The sequence below is a fragment of the Acinonyx jubatus genome, chromosome A2 (assembly GCF_027475565.1).
Source record: "Acinonyx jubatus isolate Ajub_Pintada_27869175 chromosome A2, VMU_Ajub_asm_v1.0, whole genome shotgun sequence".
In the NCBI taxonomy this organism is placed as follows: domain Eukaryota; kingdom Metazoa; phylum Chordata; class Mammalia; order Carnivora; family Felidae; genus Acinonyx; species Acinonyx jubatus.
Window position 1 is genome coordinate 107,904,712 of NC_069383.1, and position 16,093 is coordinate 107,920,804.

The following is a 16,093-nucleotide window of genomic DNA, read 5'->3' on the forward strand; positions in this document are numbered from 1 at the left end:
TACTCTGTATCATCTTTTAAAATTAGAGTACATTATCATTAATTTAAAGGAAGGGTTGTGTGATTCATAATTTAGACCCATCGTGGATCTTGCAGCGTCTTTGAGATGTCACTATAACCATCATTTATCTTTCTATAGGTGTGATCTAGTGCCTTGTTACTCAAAGTAACATTACTCGGGAGCTTGTTAGAAATGTGTCATCTTGGGCTCATCTCAGACCTATAATTCACAATCTGTACTTATCAAAATCCTAGGTGATTCAAATTTGCTTTAAATGTTTGAGAAACACTGTTATAATACATGGTCTTAGAGGTATCCAGTTTGATGATCGACCAGTGATTTGACATTATCAGAGCACACAGTTCAGGAGGGGATGATGAGGTCACCAAATGTTGTAAGGTTGGTGAACTGGGAGTTAGAAAACTTGTGTTCGTCGCCCTACATCTGGGTGGCCTGGAGCAAGTCACTTACTCTGAGTCATTTTGTTTGCACACGAAATGAGGAATTTTTTTTGTCTCAGTTTTTCTTTTTTTTAAGAGAAAGCACTTAAGGCCATTAACTTACCTCTCAGGTACTTTATTAGCAATGTCACACTTTTTTTTTTTTTAATGTAGAACTTTCATTCTTTTAATTTTGAAATTTCTATTGCTATTTTCACTTAGTCTGTGAGTTATATTTAAGAAGACATATTACCAAACCCATTTTTAACTGTCTTTTTTATTATTGCTTTGTAATTTAATTATATTTTCATCAGAGAAGTGGTCTGTATGCTATTGATACATTGAAATTTGTTAATTTATTTTTGTGGGTGTGTCTGAAAAGAGTGATTGATTTTTGCAAATGTTCCAGTCAACTCTAAAAACAATGTAAATATTTATTAGGTCAGCCTTGTTAATTTTATTATTCAAATCTTCTAAATCCTTATTAACTTTTTCTTTGCAACCTTAGGGGAAAAGGATTCAGTATTTCACCAAAAGCATTATCGTCTGTAGGTTTTCTGTACATGCTCTTCGAGTTAAGGGAATTTCATTCTATTCCTGGTTTACTGGAAGTTTTTCATAAATGGCTATTTATTTTGTCAAATATTTTTCCTGAATCTATTTGATATGATCCCATGATCTTCTTCCTTTTATTTGTTAATGTGGTGAGTAGGTTGATTGATTTTTATATGTTAAAGCAACCTTGAACTCCTGGCATACATCCCAGATGATCATGGGATGTTATTTTTTTTTTATTTTATTTTTTTACATATTGATGGAATTGACTTGCTAGTTTTTTTTGGTTAAGGATTTTTACATCTCTTAAGTAATGTTGGTGTGTAAATTTCTTTTCTTGTAATGCCCTTGTTTGGTTTGCTTTGATAATTATAATAGTCTCATAAAATGAGTTGAACAGTGTTCTCCCCTATTCTATTTGCTGAAAGAGTCTGCTTAGAAATGGTATGAGTTCTTCCTTAAATATTTGACAGAATTAATTAGTGAAGTCATCTGGGCAGCAGAATTCTTTGAGGTAAGGTTTTTTTTTTTTAATTTGCTTTGTTTTATAAATCGAGGAAAATTATGCATTTTAAACTTATCATAGGTATACACTTTGTATATTTCTTTTTCTCTTAATTTTTTCTTAACATTTATTTATATTTGAGAGAGAGAGAGAGAGAGACAGAGTGCAAGCAGGGGAGAGACACACAGAGAGGGAGGCACAGAATCCGATCAGGCTCCAGGCTCTGAGCTGTCAGCACAGAGCCTGACATGGGGCTCGAACTTACGAACTGTGAGATTCTGACCTGAGCCGAAGTTGGACGTTTAACTGACGGAGCCACCCAGGCATCCCTACACTTTGTATATTTCTGTTAAATCATTCATTACATTGTATTGGTTCTTCTGGTAGTTCCACTTTTGGATCTGTAGGTTTATACTTTTTAACACCTCTAGAAATTTTTCATTCATTGTTCTTCAAATATTCGGGTATTTTCCTACTACCTTCTTCCCTTCTCCCTTCCCCAGGAGTCTTAATTACAATATATGTTACCAGTTGATATTGAAATTGTTCCATAGGTCACTGAGTTAGCATTCACTTTTTCAGCCTTTCCTTTCAAGTGTTTTACATTTCAGCTTTCAAAATTCTCTTTGGTTCTTTTTATTAGTTTCCCCTTATCTCATTGTGTTCATATTTTCCTTTAAATCCTTGAAAGTATTTATCATAGCTATTTTGAAGCCCTTATATGCCAATCCCATCATTTCTGTCATTTCCAAGTCTCTTCTTGAGTAATATGTTTTGTTTCTAAGCATTCGAGGGTTTTCTAGACATCTTGCTGTTCTTAATTTCTGATTTAATAATTTTGTGGTTATAATGGATACTTTGATTTCATCTGTTTAAATTTCTTGTAGTCCAGGATAAGGTCTGTGTTCATATCTGTTTCATGTTCACTTAGGAATAATGTGTATCTGCAGTTGTTACATGGAATATTCTATAAATGTCAATTAGGTCATGTTGGGTGATAATATTGTTCTTATCTTTCATATCTTTGTTGTTTTTGTCTAGTTTTATCAATATTTTGAGAGAGGGATGTTAAAGTCTTCAACTGTGTAGATTTGCTTATATTCTTTAAAGTTTTTTATGTATTTGAGAGTTTTGTTATTAGGTGTGTACACATTTATAATTGTTATTTCTTCTTGAATAATTGTCTCCTTTATGATTATGAACTGCTCCTCTATATTATAATATAGCTACAACAGCTTAGTGTTTGTACTTAGTGTTTGTGTAGTATATCTTTTCCCTATATTTTTTTAACCTGTTTGTGTTTTTATGTTTAACATGTATTTTTTTTAAATCAATAACATATAGTTAGAGTTTTGCCTTTCACTGGCGAGTATGATAGGCAGAACAGTGGTTCCCCAAAGATGTTCATTTCTTAATCTCCAGAACCTGTGAATATGTTCCTTCACATGGTAAAAGGGACTTTGCAGATGTGACTAAGTTAAGGATATATGATGGGGTATTATCCTGCATTATCCAAGTGGATCCAGTGTAATCTCAAGGGTCTTGATCAGGGAAAGAGGGAAGTAGGATAGAAAGTTAGAGAAGGAGATGTGATGATGGTAGCAGAGGTCAGGGTGATGTGGGGTCATGAGCCAAGAAATGCAGGTAGCCTCTAGAAGCTGGAAAAGACAAGTGGATAGATTCTTTTCTAGAGCATCCAGAAAGATATAGCCCTGCCAACACCATGATTTTAGCCAAGTAAGACTCATTTGATATTTCTGATCTCTAGAAATGTAAGAGAATAGATTTGTATTAAGCCACTAAATTTTTGTTAATTTCTTATACCAGCAAAAAGAAATTAATGTAGGGGCTTAAATCTGTTTAACATGATTATTGGTATAATTGGATTTAAATGTACCATCTTGACACTCAATTTCTGTTTGTTCTATCTGTTCTTTGTTCCTCTGTTGCTACTTTTTTTTTTTTTTAAAGTAGGCTCCACGCCCAGTGTGGTGCCCAGTGCGGGGCTTGAATCACGACCCTGAGATCAAGACCTGAGCTGAGATCAAGAGTTGAACGCTTAACCAACTGAGCCACCCAGGCACCCCTCTGTTGCTACTTTCTTGTTGGTTTTTTTGAGGGAGAGGGTGGAGATGAATCAGTATATTTTAAGAATTCCATTTTATCCTCGCAATTGAGTTTTTGTGACCTTTTTTTTGTTCCTTTTTTAGAGGTCGCTCTAGAAATTATTTGTTTTTTTTAAACTTACGACAGTCTATGTTCAAAAAATATTCCATTACTTAAGGAATTATTTATGAACTTTATAAAAGCATCCTACTTGGGGTTTTTCTGAGCTTCTCAGATCTGTTATTTGTTGTCTTTAATTAATTTTGGAAAGTTCTTGGCTTTTCTGTCTTCATTCTTTTGCACCGATTTTTTTCTTCTCTTTCTAGGACTCCAATTACATGTATGGTATATCATTTGATATTGTCCTATAGATCTCGCATCCTCTGTTCAGTTTTATTTCTTCCGTGCTTTGTCTCTTTTGGTTTGGTTAATTTCTAATGACTTGTTTCTAAGCTCTGTCCAGTCTTCTAACAAACCTGTGATTTGATGCCATACTATGCTAGAAATTCATTTTTAGCGTTTCCATTTGGTTCCGTTTTTACAGTATTGGGTAGTGTCAGTGAACATGATGGATTAAGGGCCTCTGATGAAAATTCTCCCTTCCATAAAAGCAATGAAAATGCTCTATTCCCCCCCCCCCCCCGAACTTTGAAAATTAACCAAAGACTTGCAGCAATCCGGGAGCATTTGTTCAAGAAAAATGGTGAATCTCAGTAAGGACAGTGAGTTTTATGGCATTTTAAATCGTCTCATTCCCATCCTCCTTTCCCCCAACTAAGCAGTAAGTTTGAAAACCAACAGCCACAGTCATGGTAAAAGCTAGCAGCCTGGCAACCACTGGACAGGGCAGAGAAGGATCGGAGTTCTTTAAAGTCCCATGCCTAGAAAGTTGTCATTATTTTTCCTGTCTGGTGGTTCCTGGAAGACCCCACCTGCAAGGCTGTCTTCACTTGATCTGACTCAGACGTTGCTCAGTGGAAACAGCCTTTTCCTGGAAGGCATTTTTCAAAAACAATCAGAGGCAATTGTTGAACAGTATGGCTGCTCCAGGAGGTGAATAACAGTTTGGGAAAACAATAGGGTGATAAAAAAGCTTAATAAAAGAAAAACTACCCACAGCTAGGATCATACTCAGCAGTGAAAATCTGACGACTTTTCCCTTAAGATGAGGAACAAGACAAGTGCTAGCTGTACTAGTCAGACAAAAAAAAAATAAAAAGACATAAAAGGCATCCAAACTGGTAAGGAAGAAGTAAAATTTTTACTATTTGCAGATGACATGATACTCTACATAGAAAACCCTAGGGGTGCCTGGTTGGCTCATCCACAGAGCATGTCACTCTTGATCTCTGGGTTGTAAGTTCAAGCCCCACATTGGGTGTAGAGATTCCTTAAGAAAACAAAACAAAACAAAAACCCTAAAGACTCCACCAAAAAACTACTAGAACTGATAGATGAATTCAGTAAGGTCATAGGATACAAAATCAATATACAGAAATCTGTTGCATGTCTATAAACTAATAATGAAGTAGCAGAAAGAGAAATTAAGAAAACAGTCCTGTTTGCAATTACACCAAAAATAATAAAATACCTAGGAATAAGCTTAACCAAAGAGGTAAAAAATCTGAACTCTGAACTCCTAAAACATTTATGAAAGAAATTGAAGATGACACAAGGAAATGGAAAGATATTTCATGATCATGGGTTGGGAGAAGAGACATTGTTAAAGTGTCCATACTACCCAGTGCAATCTACACATTTAATGTAATCCCCATCAAAATACCACCGGTATTTTTTTTTTTAAAACTAGATAACAAGATGTTCAAAGAAGGCTTAGAAAAGCTTCAGCATATTCCTGGGAATCTAGAAGGCCAGATGAATGTGTAGGGGAGATCTCAGGAGATCTCAAAAAGATTCACACCTGGACACATCATAGACTGTTGAACACCAGAGTCAAAGAGAGAATCTTAAAAGTAGCAGGATAGAATCAATTTGTCACATGCAAGGAATCCTCAATAATATTAATAGCTTATTTATTATCATAAATAATGGAGGCCAGATAGTGCCCATATCCTTGTGGAAATTCTCCCTTTCTTCACATATGGTAGGTATCTACCCTTCTCTGCTAGATTCTTTAACATATTGATCATAGTTATTTTGAAGTTCCTCTGTGTTACTTGTAACATGTGAACCATTGTTGCATCTGATTGCATTGGGTATTTTCTCTTTATGGTAGATCATTATTTTCGTGTGTGTGTGTGTGTGTGTGTGTGTGTACTGTGTTTACACTTTTGACTGAATGCTCAACCTTTTGTGTAAATAAAACAGTAGACACTGTGGTATATATGCCAGTGAAGGGTTTTCTTCTGTTCTATAAGATCATTAGTATGGGGGCTTGAGTGTCTCGTAATGGCATATAGTTAGATTTTCTTCTTTTCTTTTACCCAAAGTAAGAATTTTTTTAAGGGTGAGATTAACCAGGTTATGTTTTGTATTAGTCGTCTATTCCTAAATAAGAAATTACAAACTTCAGTGGTTGAAAATAAGAAATATTTACTGTCTCACAGAGTCTGTGGAGCTGGATCCTGGACACAGCTTAGCTGGGTGCCTCTATCTCAGGGCTGCAGTTTCATCAGAGGGCTCAGCTCAGGGCAGCCCTGGTTCCATGCTCCCTGGTACAACTGTTAGCAGGATTTAGTTCCTCGCTGGCTGATGGCTGGAGGCCTCCCTCAGTTCCTTACTGTGTGGGTGTCTCCATAGGGCAGCTTACAATATGGAAACTTGCTTCTTCAGTGTGAGCGAGGGGGAGTGGGGGAGCAAGACAGAAATCACTAGCTTTTGGCAGCCGGAAAGTGACATCCTACCACTTTTGCCATATTCTGTCCATTTGAAAAGTTTGTCATTAGGTGCAGCCCACACTCAAGGAGAGGGCATCACACAAAGACGAGTATCAGGACATGGGATCCTTGGGGACCATCTAAGAAGCGGTCAAGCGCATATTTTTTTGTGATAACTGACATACTTATTTCTAGAATTTAATTTGGGATTTTCAGTTTACATCCTCTTCTCCTCCCCGTGTTTTCCTTCAGCCCCCCATTTTCTCCTTATGGCCACATCTTGCTCCCTCTCTCCCACCCTCCCTTGCCTCTGCTCTAGCATCCGTCTTCTTCCTCTCCATTCCCTCCCTTCTCTTCCTCCTTCATCTCTTCTTTCTCTGCCATCCCTTTTGGGCTCTTCTTCTGAAATAGTTCTTAGACATACATTGGAGTCTCTCAGTCTGTCTTCCAAGTTTTTCAGCTCCTCTTTCATACATTTTATCTTTGTCTTCTGTTGCAATGTTCTGGATCCCATTACTGTACTACATTCCAGTTTGCTTATTTCCACCTTACTGCCCTCAGCTTATCCATCATTTTTACTTTGAAGGAATTTAAGTTTATAATATTTACCTGTTTGGGGGTTTTCCTGTTCCAGGTTCATAATTTCTTCTTTTTCAATTAGAAGTTCATTTATCTTTAAAAAAATGTTTTTTAATGTTTATTTGGGGGGGGGGGGCGGGCAGAGAGAGGAGACAGAGAATCCAAAGCAAGCTCCAGGCTCTGAGCTGTCAGCAGCTTGACATGGAGCTCGAACTCATGAGGCGTGAGATCATGACTTGAGCCAAAGTCGGCTGCTTAACCGACTGAGCCACCCAGGTGCCCCAAGAAGTTCATTTATCTTTTGAGTACCTTAAACATGCACTTTTAAAATCCTTTATCATTTGAAAATTGGAACACTGTCTGAATATTTGGTGATGTTAAGGAATTAATTTGGAGGGTATGCAATGGTACTATGGTTTAGTTTAGGAAAAGAAAAGTCCTTATTTTTTAAAGAAGTGTTTGAAGTATGTACAGATGAAATGATCTGCTGTAAGAAATTTGGGGATAGTGAGAGGGTGGGAATTATAGGTAAAACAAGATTTCCTTAAGTTTATAAATTTTGAAGCTTAGTGATGGCTGTCTGGGGTTTTATTAAATTATTCTGTCTCATGTTTAAATTTTTGCATAATAAAAAGTTGTAAAAAATCCTTGGTTATAATGTCCCATAGAATTTATTTCATCTGGAGTGGATTCATGTTCCAATTGCTGATTTTATTGGTAGCCTTGCTAAGTGTCACAGTGCTTCATGTATTTGGGATTTGGTTTGCAGACTCATTAAGAAAAAAAAAATTTGTTTAATGTTTATTTTGAGAGAGAGAGAACGTGCGTGCACACACAAGAGGGGGAGGGGCACAGAGAGAGGGAGACACAGAATCCAAAGCGGGCTCCGGGCTCTAGGCTCTGAGCTGTCAGCACAGAGCTGGATGCAGGGCTTGAACTCACCAACTGTGAGACCATGACCTGAGCCCAAGTCGGACGCTTAACCGACTGAGCCACCCAGGCGCCCCTGCAGGCTCATTTTGAGTAGAAAGTTTGATTTTTGTCTTGTTTCACTCTACTTTGTTTTTGCTTTCATTTTCGTTTCTCCCCGCCTAGTACGTTTCTAGCGGTCTGCAGCTGCGCCCAGATGCAGGGACAGGTGATTGTGGCGCTCCTGAGGCCCATCACTGTGGTGGCATTAGTGGTGCTGCGGAGCTGGGACCTGAGCTGGGGGGGTGGCGGGGGTGGGGGTCATTTGTGGCCAAGGGTTGAGTGGATTGGAGCTATGGCCTGTGGGCTGAACTGCAGCCCTACACGGGGTCTTCAGGAATTTTTTGCATCAGCTCCTTGTTCTGAGAGAGCCCTGGGTTGCGGGTGGCAAGGCTGGCACCAGTGCCCCACTCTGTGGAGCAGGCTTTGTTCTGGCTGCCTCTGCCGACTCCAGACCCAGAGCCCAGCAAGCCTGTGGCTCTGGCCTTACCCACTGCTTTGCATTCCTGTTCTGTTAGATGTTTTAATCTTGTTTTTGAACCTGGCCATGTCTTTTTGGTGTCCTGTTCTCATATTTTGTCTGTTCTTGCTATGTGTTTAGAGCAGGGAAGATGCATCAAAGTGTGAACTTACTGTACTCTCTTGACTGGAGGAAGTCCTTGACTAAATCACTGAAGATTCTTTTCAATTCCCCATTCAAAGACTGTAATCCACCAAGTAGATCTTCATAATGGTGATATTTTGCCTTTGTATTGGAGACAGCATACTTTACTCAGTATTTTTTCCTAGAAGACTGGCTTGGAAATCTCCTTAGAGAAAATAACAACCTGCTACCCCACAAGTTATTCTGCCTGTGGCCTCCCCAGCACATATCCCTCTCCAAAATTATCTTATTTCTCTGCACACACATTTGTCTCTCCCACTGGGATCTAAGCTCCACGAGAACAGAAACTCTTTCTCATTTCCCTTTTGTATCCACAACCCCTTTGCGATAGTGTCTGTCACGTGGTAGGCACTCAATAATGTTCTGATAAATTACTGAATCAGTCACTGAAACCTGCCTGTGCCTCCTTAATTCCACGGTCATGCTGCGAGGTGCCTGCCGCATGGCCTCTCGTGAGTGCTGGGAGGCGCGTGTTGGACTGTAGCAGCTATGTAGAGTGACCAGTGTTGTCTCATGCCCGCCTTCATTCATCAAAGCCAAGTGGGTCCCTGCTCCGGGCCAGGCACTGACAGCCAGACGTTCATACCGCATGCATTTTCCGCAGCCCTTTTCACATGTCACCTCCTCCTGTCTGTTGTCATTATAAATCTCAGGATGGGGTGGAGGAAGTGAGCTAGCCACCTTGCTGGCTCACGGTGCTGGAGGCCAAGGCTTTGGGGATAGGCCGAGAGCAGGAAGGCCCTTCCTGTCACAGAGCTTCCGTTCCAGTGGGTATGACAGACTCCTTGTTCTCTGAGCAGTTAATCACTTCCTTACTTGGCATCGGCTTCGTGGTGTTGCAGATTGACATGGCTATAAAAGGAGACCCCTGTGTCCTCAATATCTCTTCTTGTGTGTGAACTGTCTCTCTGTGGCCCGAGGAAGCCTCGATGGTTGGGGAGCTTTGCCTGGAGCCTTATCCCATTTCTGACATAGATACCCATGCCAGCACAGGCCCGGGAGCCATGAGCTGAGTGTTCCTGGAGCCTCTGCCCAGAGGAGGCATCCTGATGTGTAGGCTGGAGGGAGGGTGGACAGATGCCCGGAAGGCCTCCTCATGTACCGTCCTGCTGGCCTTCAGGGAATGGCAGAAGAAGAGCCTCATGGCAGTTTTGCTTTCTGGTGTCATCTTCCCGGTTGGCTGGGACCGTCAGCCAGAAAACAGCAAGTCCAGATCCCCAGGAGACATCCCTGTCCTGGCTGCTTCGTTGTGTCACGCCGGCTTCTCTGATTGTCCCAGGGATGGCTGAGGGTGAGGGCCCAGGTGGCTGCGGAGGGCCCAGCACAGATTCACCACACTCCCATTCCTGGGACCCTGCCTCAGCGTCGTGCTTTGAAAAAACCCACGAGAAATCCCCCAGCATTCAGTTTCACTGTTTGTATTTAGCTTTTCTGAAGTGTTGGCATTCCACAGGCATTCCAGAAGCCTTCTTGGCATTTTTAGATATTCTGAAGCAGCCTCAGGAGCCAAGTCTCCCCTCTGTTCTCCATTCTACAGGTAAGGAGGACATACCCAAGAAAAGGAGAGCAAATTGCTCCAGCTCGCAGGCCACTCAGTGGTGGAGCCCGCGTTAGAGTGCGACTCCCAGGTTGTCAGCGTGTCGCCAAGCCCAGCCAGCCCACGTTCCCCGGGTGCAGCCAAGTCCTTCAAACCCAGGTCCTTCCTCAGCTGCTGTCGCTGTCCTGTGGTCAGCTCCTCGTTGCTGATCCCCTGCTGGGCCTTAGCACATTTTCATGTCTGGCTGTAGCATTGCTGAGGGAATGGGCTTTCAGAAACATCAGTTCTTGTCCTGGGTGGTATTTTTGCCCAGTTCAGACCCATGTGCTGACACCACAGTGTGGTCTGAAGGAGGCAGCTCAGGACCTGGAGTCACCGCTGACAGAGGTTCATGGTTTCCCTCTGTCATTGGCTAGCTTTATGGTCTTGGGGTCATGGTAATTAAGTGATACAGGAGCCTGAAATGGTGCTGGAGTGCACTGGACCTTTACACAGAGCACATAGCGATCAGATGGCATTACTTGTCTGACGAGCGGTGAGCCGGCCCTCTGGGGTGCTCAGACCCCGGGTGGGGGCAGGCCTTGGGGCCTTGTCCCACAGAGGTCCTGAGAGGCTGCAGGGCCATGGATGTCCCAGGCAGGAGAAGACTGCCGTGATGCAGGTGTCCCTTGATGGAGGCCTGTTGTGGCCCTGCCTGTTTTCTTTAACCTCCCACACAGTCCTGTGGGGCAGGCACTTCTGGTGCGGGCTTATGTCTTATACCTGAGGAAGCTGGAGCTTGATCACCCAGATAGTTAAGAGTGAGGCAGATTCACCCCCAGGTCTCCTGGCTCCAGGTTGCTGGTCCTGGCCAGCCAAGCCCCTCAGCCTCGCTGTCACCTTCAGGGAGGGTCCTCGGCCATATGTGCCAGCAATTCTGTTTGTTCTGCATCCGGTGGGTGCGGGAGCAGCCGTCCTCTCCAGCTCTAGGGTTCTGGGGTTCTGATACTGCTCACCTTTCAGATCCCTGACCCCTGAAGGAGGGAGCTGGCCTTGCCAGAAGAAGGGCATTCTGGCACCCTGCCTCTGAGAGCTCACGTGTGAGTTGGTGGCCTGGTCTGGTGCTGGGCGTGAGAACTCCATGGCCGGGGAACAGCTCCGGCCCTTCCAGGCCGTGTGACCTTGAGGCAGTGCAGCTCTGTGCTCAGGCCCTGTACGTGCTGGGGCTCAAGCCCCAGTTCCTCCCTCATAGCTGTGGGCGGGGGCGGTCACTTAGCCCCTCCATTTATTCACCTACAGGGGCTTCCTAGCAACCCTGCCTACCGTTTAGAGGTGCTGTGAGGGTCCAGTGAGAAGGTCTGGGGGAAGCACTTGGACTAGTACCTGGCGCCTAGTAGGCACTCGGTAAATGTTAGTGCTTGTCCTCTGAAATGGCTCTAGCAGCGTGCCACACTGAAGTCCTGAGGTGGAAACTCAACACAGGGTATGTAAGCAGTCCAGCATAGCACAGGTTTTCAACGCCCCATCGCTGCTGCTTGCACAGTCAGTGTCTCTGAACAAAACCCCCTTGGTGTCTCCCCCAGCTCAGCCCAGCTGCCGTCACCTAACGTGGGCTTTGTTCTCTTCCCGCCAGGCCAGGGAGCTGGAGAGCCGGGAGGCAGAGCTGAGCTGTCGTGACACCTTCTATAAGGAGCAGCTGGGACGCCTTGAGAGGAAGGTAAGGCTCACGGCGGCCGCCTTTGGGCGCCAGGCCCTGAAAGCCCCAGGGTCCAGTCGCCCCAGTGGCCGGTGCCCCTGCGGACACGCCCTCCCTCACCCTCAGCCTTTCCCCAAGTTGTAGTCACAGAGATCACAGTGTTTAAGTGGCCCGTGTTTTGTGAATGCGGCTGGCCATGCTGTCGTTCAGCCTCAGGAAAGACTCATTTTCACCACAGGGCGGTGCTGAGCCCTAGCCTACCTTAGTTAAGCTGCACTGGATAAAAATAATTATAACGTGAAGTCGTGCTGTACAAATATATTAAAGTTGTATTATTGATTTTCTCTCGGGAGTCGGGGAGATCAAAGGGCACCATGGCTACTCGCTCCCCACTTTCCTAGGGATAAGCCTTTGAAATGAAGGAGATTCAGAGACATCCTCATTCTTTTTTTGTTGTTGATAAAGCCTACAACGACTCTTGAAAATTCATTTGGTAACTTGTTTACTTTTGTGGGGGAGTGCTTAATTTGTTGATCATGACAGATTTTTCAAATGGCTTAAATCATGGATGGGAGACGGTTGGGAGGTTTTTAAAAAAAAAATGTTCTTCCTCCTGCCTGAGACGGCATGCCAGGCAATCCGAGCCATCAGCTTATTGCAGGCAAATCTTCGAGAATCGTTTGTCACGGTTTGGAGCTTTGAAATTGACAGTTTGCTTGAGGGGCTTGATTTCCGTGGGCTTTTCTCCTGTGGCATGGCACTCTGAAGGCTGGTAGAAATGTGGGTTTCTGGATTTCCAGGCAGCGGGGATAGGAGGGACGCTCCTCCTTGCTCCAGGGACGCCCCTGTCTGCCTCCTGCAGGGTGTTTAGGGGATGGCACCAATTGTGATGTGAACACCGACGGTGGTGGCGTGGTCCTGGAGGCCAGCAGGGCACCTCCAGCCACTTATAGAAGTGGCCCCTTAACCAGCAGAGGTGTCCCCAGAACAGCCTCCTGCCCAGGTTTGACTGTAGCTGCAATGACAAGGATTGTGATTTGAGATCCTGGAAAAGGGGAAAAACATTCCACCAGCCATAGCTCTAATTATCACAGTTGCCCATATGTTCACGAGCGCAGATTTTTTTGTGTTGTTATGTGTGCAATTCCGCGGCCTCCTGCTGAGCTCCGCTTGCATTTCCCTCTCTGGGTTTGGCTTCTGGAAGCGTGTGTGCGTGTGTCTGCTCGGGGTGAAGGGCAGTAGCCTTACAGTGTTCTTCCTTGTCTCAGCTCGGTTTTCCCCTGTCACTCTCCTTTCCCATCCCCACTGGGGTTCTCCTTCTTGGGCCCTGTTCTCTGCCTCGCCAAAAGGGAAGTAAATTCTCCTGGATGGGCCCTTCCTTCTCATCTGTTCTTCCCCACTCATCCTACGGGGACGTCCAGACTCTACATAGGCACATGTGCCCTTTTTCTAAAATGAGGGTTTCCTACATGATTGTGAAGTTATCAAATGCTTCCAGAAGGAGGTGCAAAAACATGGTCACCTGTCTGACTCTGAAGTACTAGCATTTTGCTGGTGACACTGTGCAAAAGGAAAGCCCCTCTCATGTCCTGGGAACTAGAGATTGGTGAGGGAGATGGGAGGGGGCGGGGCGGAAGGGGTGCTGCAAAAGGGGGAGCAAAGACGCATGATCCTAAGGCTTAATTGTACCGGTCTTGAGAAAGGTTTCCCATCTCCTCTGTGGATAATTTTATTCCTGTAATGGCTGGGAAGATGAAGAACTCGGCCTCCGACAATCTTTTTTATTAGCTGTTGCTTTTATATAATTCTGCTTTCATTTGTTGAATACTCTCAGACCTTGACATTTTCAGCTTCTGTACACACAGCTTAAGGGCCTTCCAATCAGCAGGCTCCTTTCTTTTCTTTTCCCATTTCCTCTTAAGTTTGGAAATTGATGGTGGAAACCTGTTCAGGGGGAAACTTGGAGCAGCTGCTGAATCATCCGCGACCACCCAAAAAAGTTGGGAGTATGGTCAGGGGCCAGAGGAGGTTGGGATGGGGGACACAGAGGCCCAGGCTCGTGGGGGGCGCCGTGCTGGGTCCGCCCGCCCCTCGGCTGGAAGCCTCCTGCCCTTTCGCCCATAGGACTGTGATTGGCAGGTAGGGAAATCCTGCACAGAATCCAGACTCATTTTCAAGGGGGAGGAGACGTCTTGACCCCTTTGTACTGCAGTATATATTCCCTAGATGATTATTCTTGAGGGTGGAAATCATATTTTGTAGGGCTCCTGCGCTTTATAATCTTTCTGAGTAATTGTTCCTCATGCCCACACTGCAAGATCTAAGTGAGGAGTGTTTTTTCCTTTCATCACAGAGAGCGGTGAGCTGCTGGGATTGCAGGGGCCTGGGGAGGGTCTCATGGCACCTGGAGGCAAACCCTAGATGTGGTGTCCACACACAGCCGTGAAGCAAGGGCTAGCGCATTCACAGTGGACCCGGGACCCCACACGGCTCTGTGTCATTGCCCTCTGCAACCACACTGCGCCTCCTCACATCTCCGTTTCTTCATCTATGAAATGGAGATATTGATGCCTCCCTCCGGGTGTTGACGGCAACATTGGAGGAGGGAACATCGGACAGGTGTTGGCATGTGCCGGGGGCCTCTCTCTGGTGCACAGCGGTGTTGGCGATTCTCCTTCAAGTCCTGATGCTTCCGGTTTGGGTTCAGCGGATGCATGTGTGCACACGTATGCATGCCGAGATGGATCTTGTCATCAACGGTGGGCTGCTCTCTGGGACGCAGAAATCTCCTCCCCGGGCTTCTCTGGGCTTTTCTTGGGTGCCCGCCACAACACCTGTCTGTCCTTTGCCACGCAGAGGGGTAGGTGAGGGCTGTGTGCAAAGCACTATGGAGACCACGCGCTGCTCACAACTGGGTGTTTCTCACGGGCCTGACAGTGTTAGAGAGCAGGGCCATTTTCCGTTGCCGTATGCCGGGTGTAGGGTCCAGGAAGGTGACGCTGTCCACCGCCTCGACTGTCCGAGTTGCAGTGCTGCACCTCCTGCCATCGTAACTGGCCTCCCAGAGCCTTTGCTCAGCTGCCCTTTGTGTTTTCCTGTGGGAAACGGAAGACCTGGTTGTGGGTTTCACCTGCGCTCCACCTGGATTCAGTTATCTCGGGGCTAAGGGTGACTTGTGTCCTGTCAGAACTAGCGCATCTGCTGTCTGCTGGTGGAACCCTGGGTGCTGGGTGGCTCTGAATGAGACCTGAAGGCCATCGATCTGACAGCTCTGGCTGGCCAAGGGTGCGTCTCCTGCCCTCTGCCATGGGGCCGAGCGCAGGTGCGTGGGGAGCAAGGTGTGTGGGGTGCGCGATGGAGTCCTAGTTTGGCCTCAGGAATTGACCAGACTTCTGACTCTGAGCAAGCTATTTAAATTCTACAGCCTCAACTTTCTTACCTTTGACACGGAAATGTTAAGACCAACCTGCCAGTTGTTTGGGGGCTGAGTGGTCATTTGTGTACAAGTATCTGACGTTGAAGTGTCCTATTCTCTTTCGTGTCATTTCCATCCTTTTTCTCCTCATGTAATAAATGCGTAGCCATTCGTTAATTCCATATCTGTTTAATTCTGCTAGATGCCCAGAGACGGTCCCGACACCTGTCATTCCTACCTCATGAAATTCACAGCACAGTTTGGGAGGGGAGGGAGATGTTGAGGAAGAGGGCCGCAAGTGGGAGGATGCCAGAGAGCCGACTTCCCGTGACCAGACCTGGCAACCCTGTAAAAATGGTCTTGCTTTTTCCGAACTCAGCAACTGCAAAGTGGGGAGAGCATCTGGGGGGTCAAGCTTCACAGCTGGAGGTAGGGAGAAGGGGAGAACCTGAAAAATATGTGTATTCTTCCTGGATCTCGGGCTTTTTCCCCAGAACATAAATCTCTGTTCCTCCTCCCCTTGGGCACACACACCACCCCAGCATCGATATGTGAACAGTCAGCCCTTTTCCTGTTTTTCCCTCTTTGCTTCTACTCCGGCTTTCTTTTTTCAAGGAACAACTGTCATGTGATCCTGCCAAGCCTGCAGCTTTCTCAGTGACAGCACTAAACAGCCCCCTGCCTGATGTCCCTGGGGGTGTCAGTCGGAGTCTGTTCAGGAAAACAGGAGCTGCTCTAGGGCACAGAAGAAGAGGAGAACTCTGCTTTACATGAGAAGGTGGGCCCCTGGTCGGGAGCACGTGAAAAGGCC

The 16,093-nt window shown here is 45.1% G+C and overlaps 1 protein-coding gene across 4 annotated transcripts in view; it reads left to right on the top strand.

Moving 5' to 3' along the window:
- The window catches only part of CHCHD6 (coiled-coil-helix-coiled-coil-helix domain containing 6), a 248,397-nt gene that overhangs the window by 121,899 nt on the left and 110,405 nt on the right, over positions 1-16,093 (top strand). For all 4 annotated transcript variants that reach the window (XM_027049798.2, XM_015083929.3, XM_027049796.2 and 1 more), the window contains exon 5: positions 11,805-11,888. In XM_027049798.2, coding sequence (XP_026905599.1) covers positions 11,805-11,888 — 84 coding nt within the window. The remainder of the gene's footprint in view (positions 1-11,804; positions 11,889-16,093) is intronic.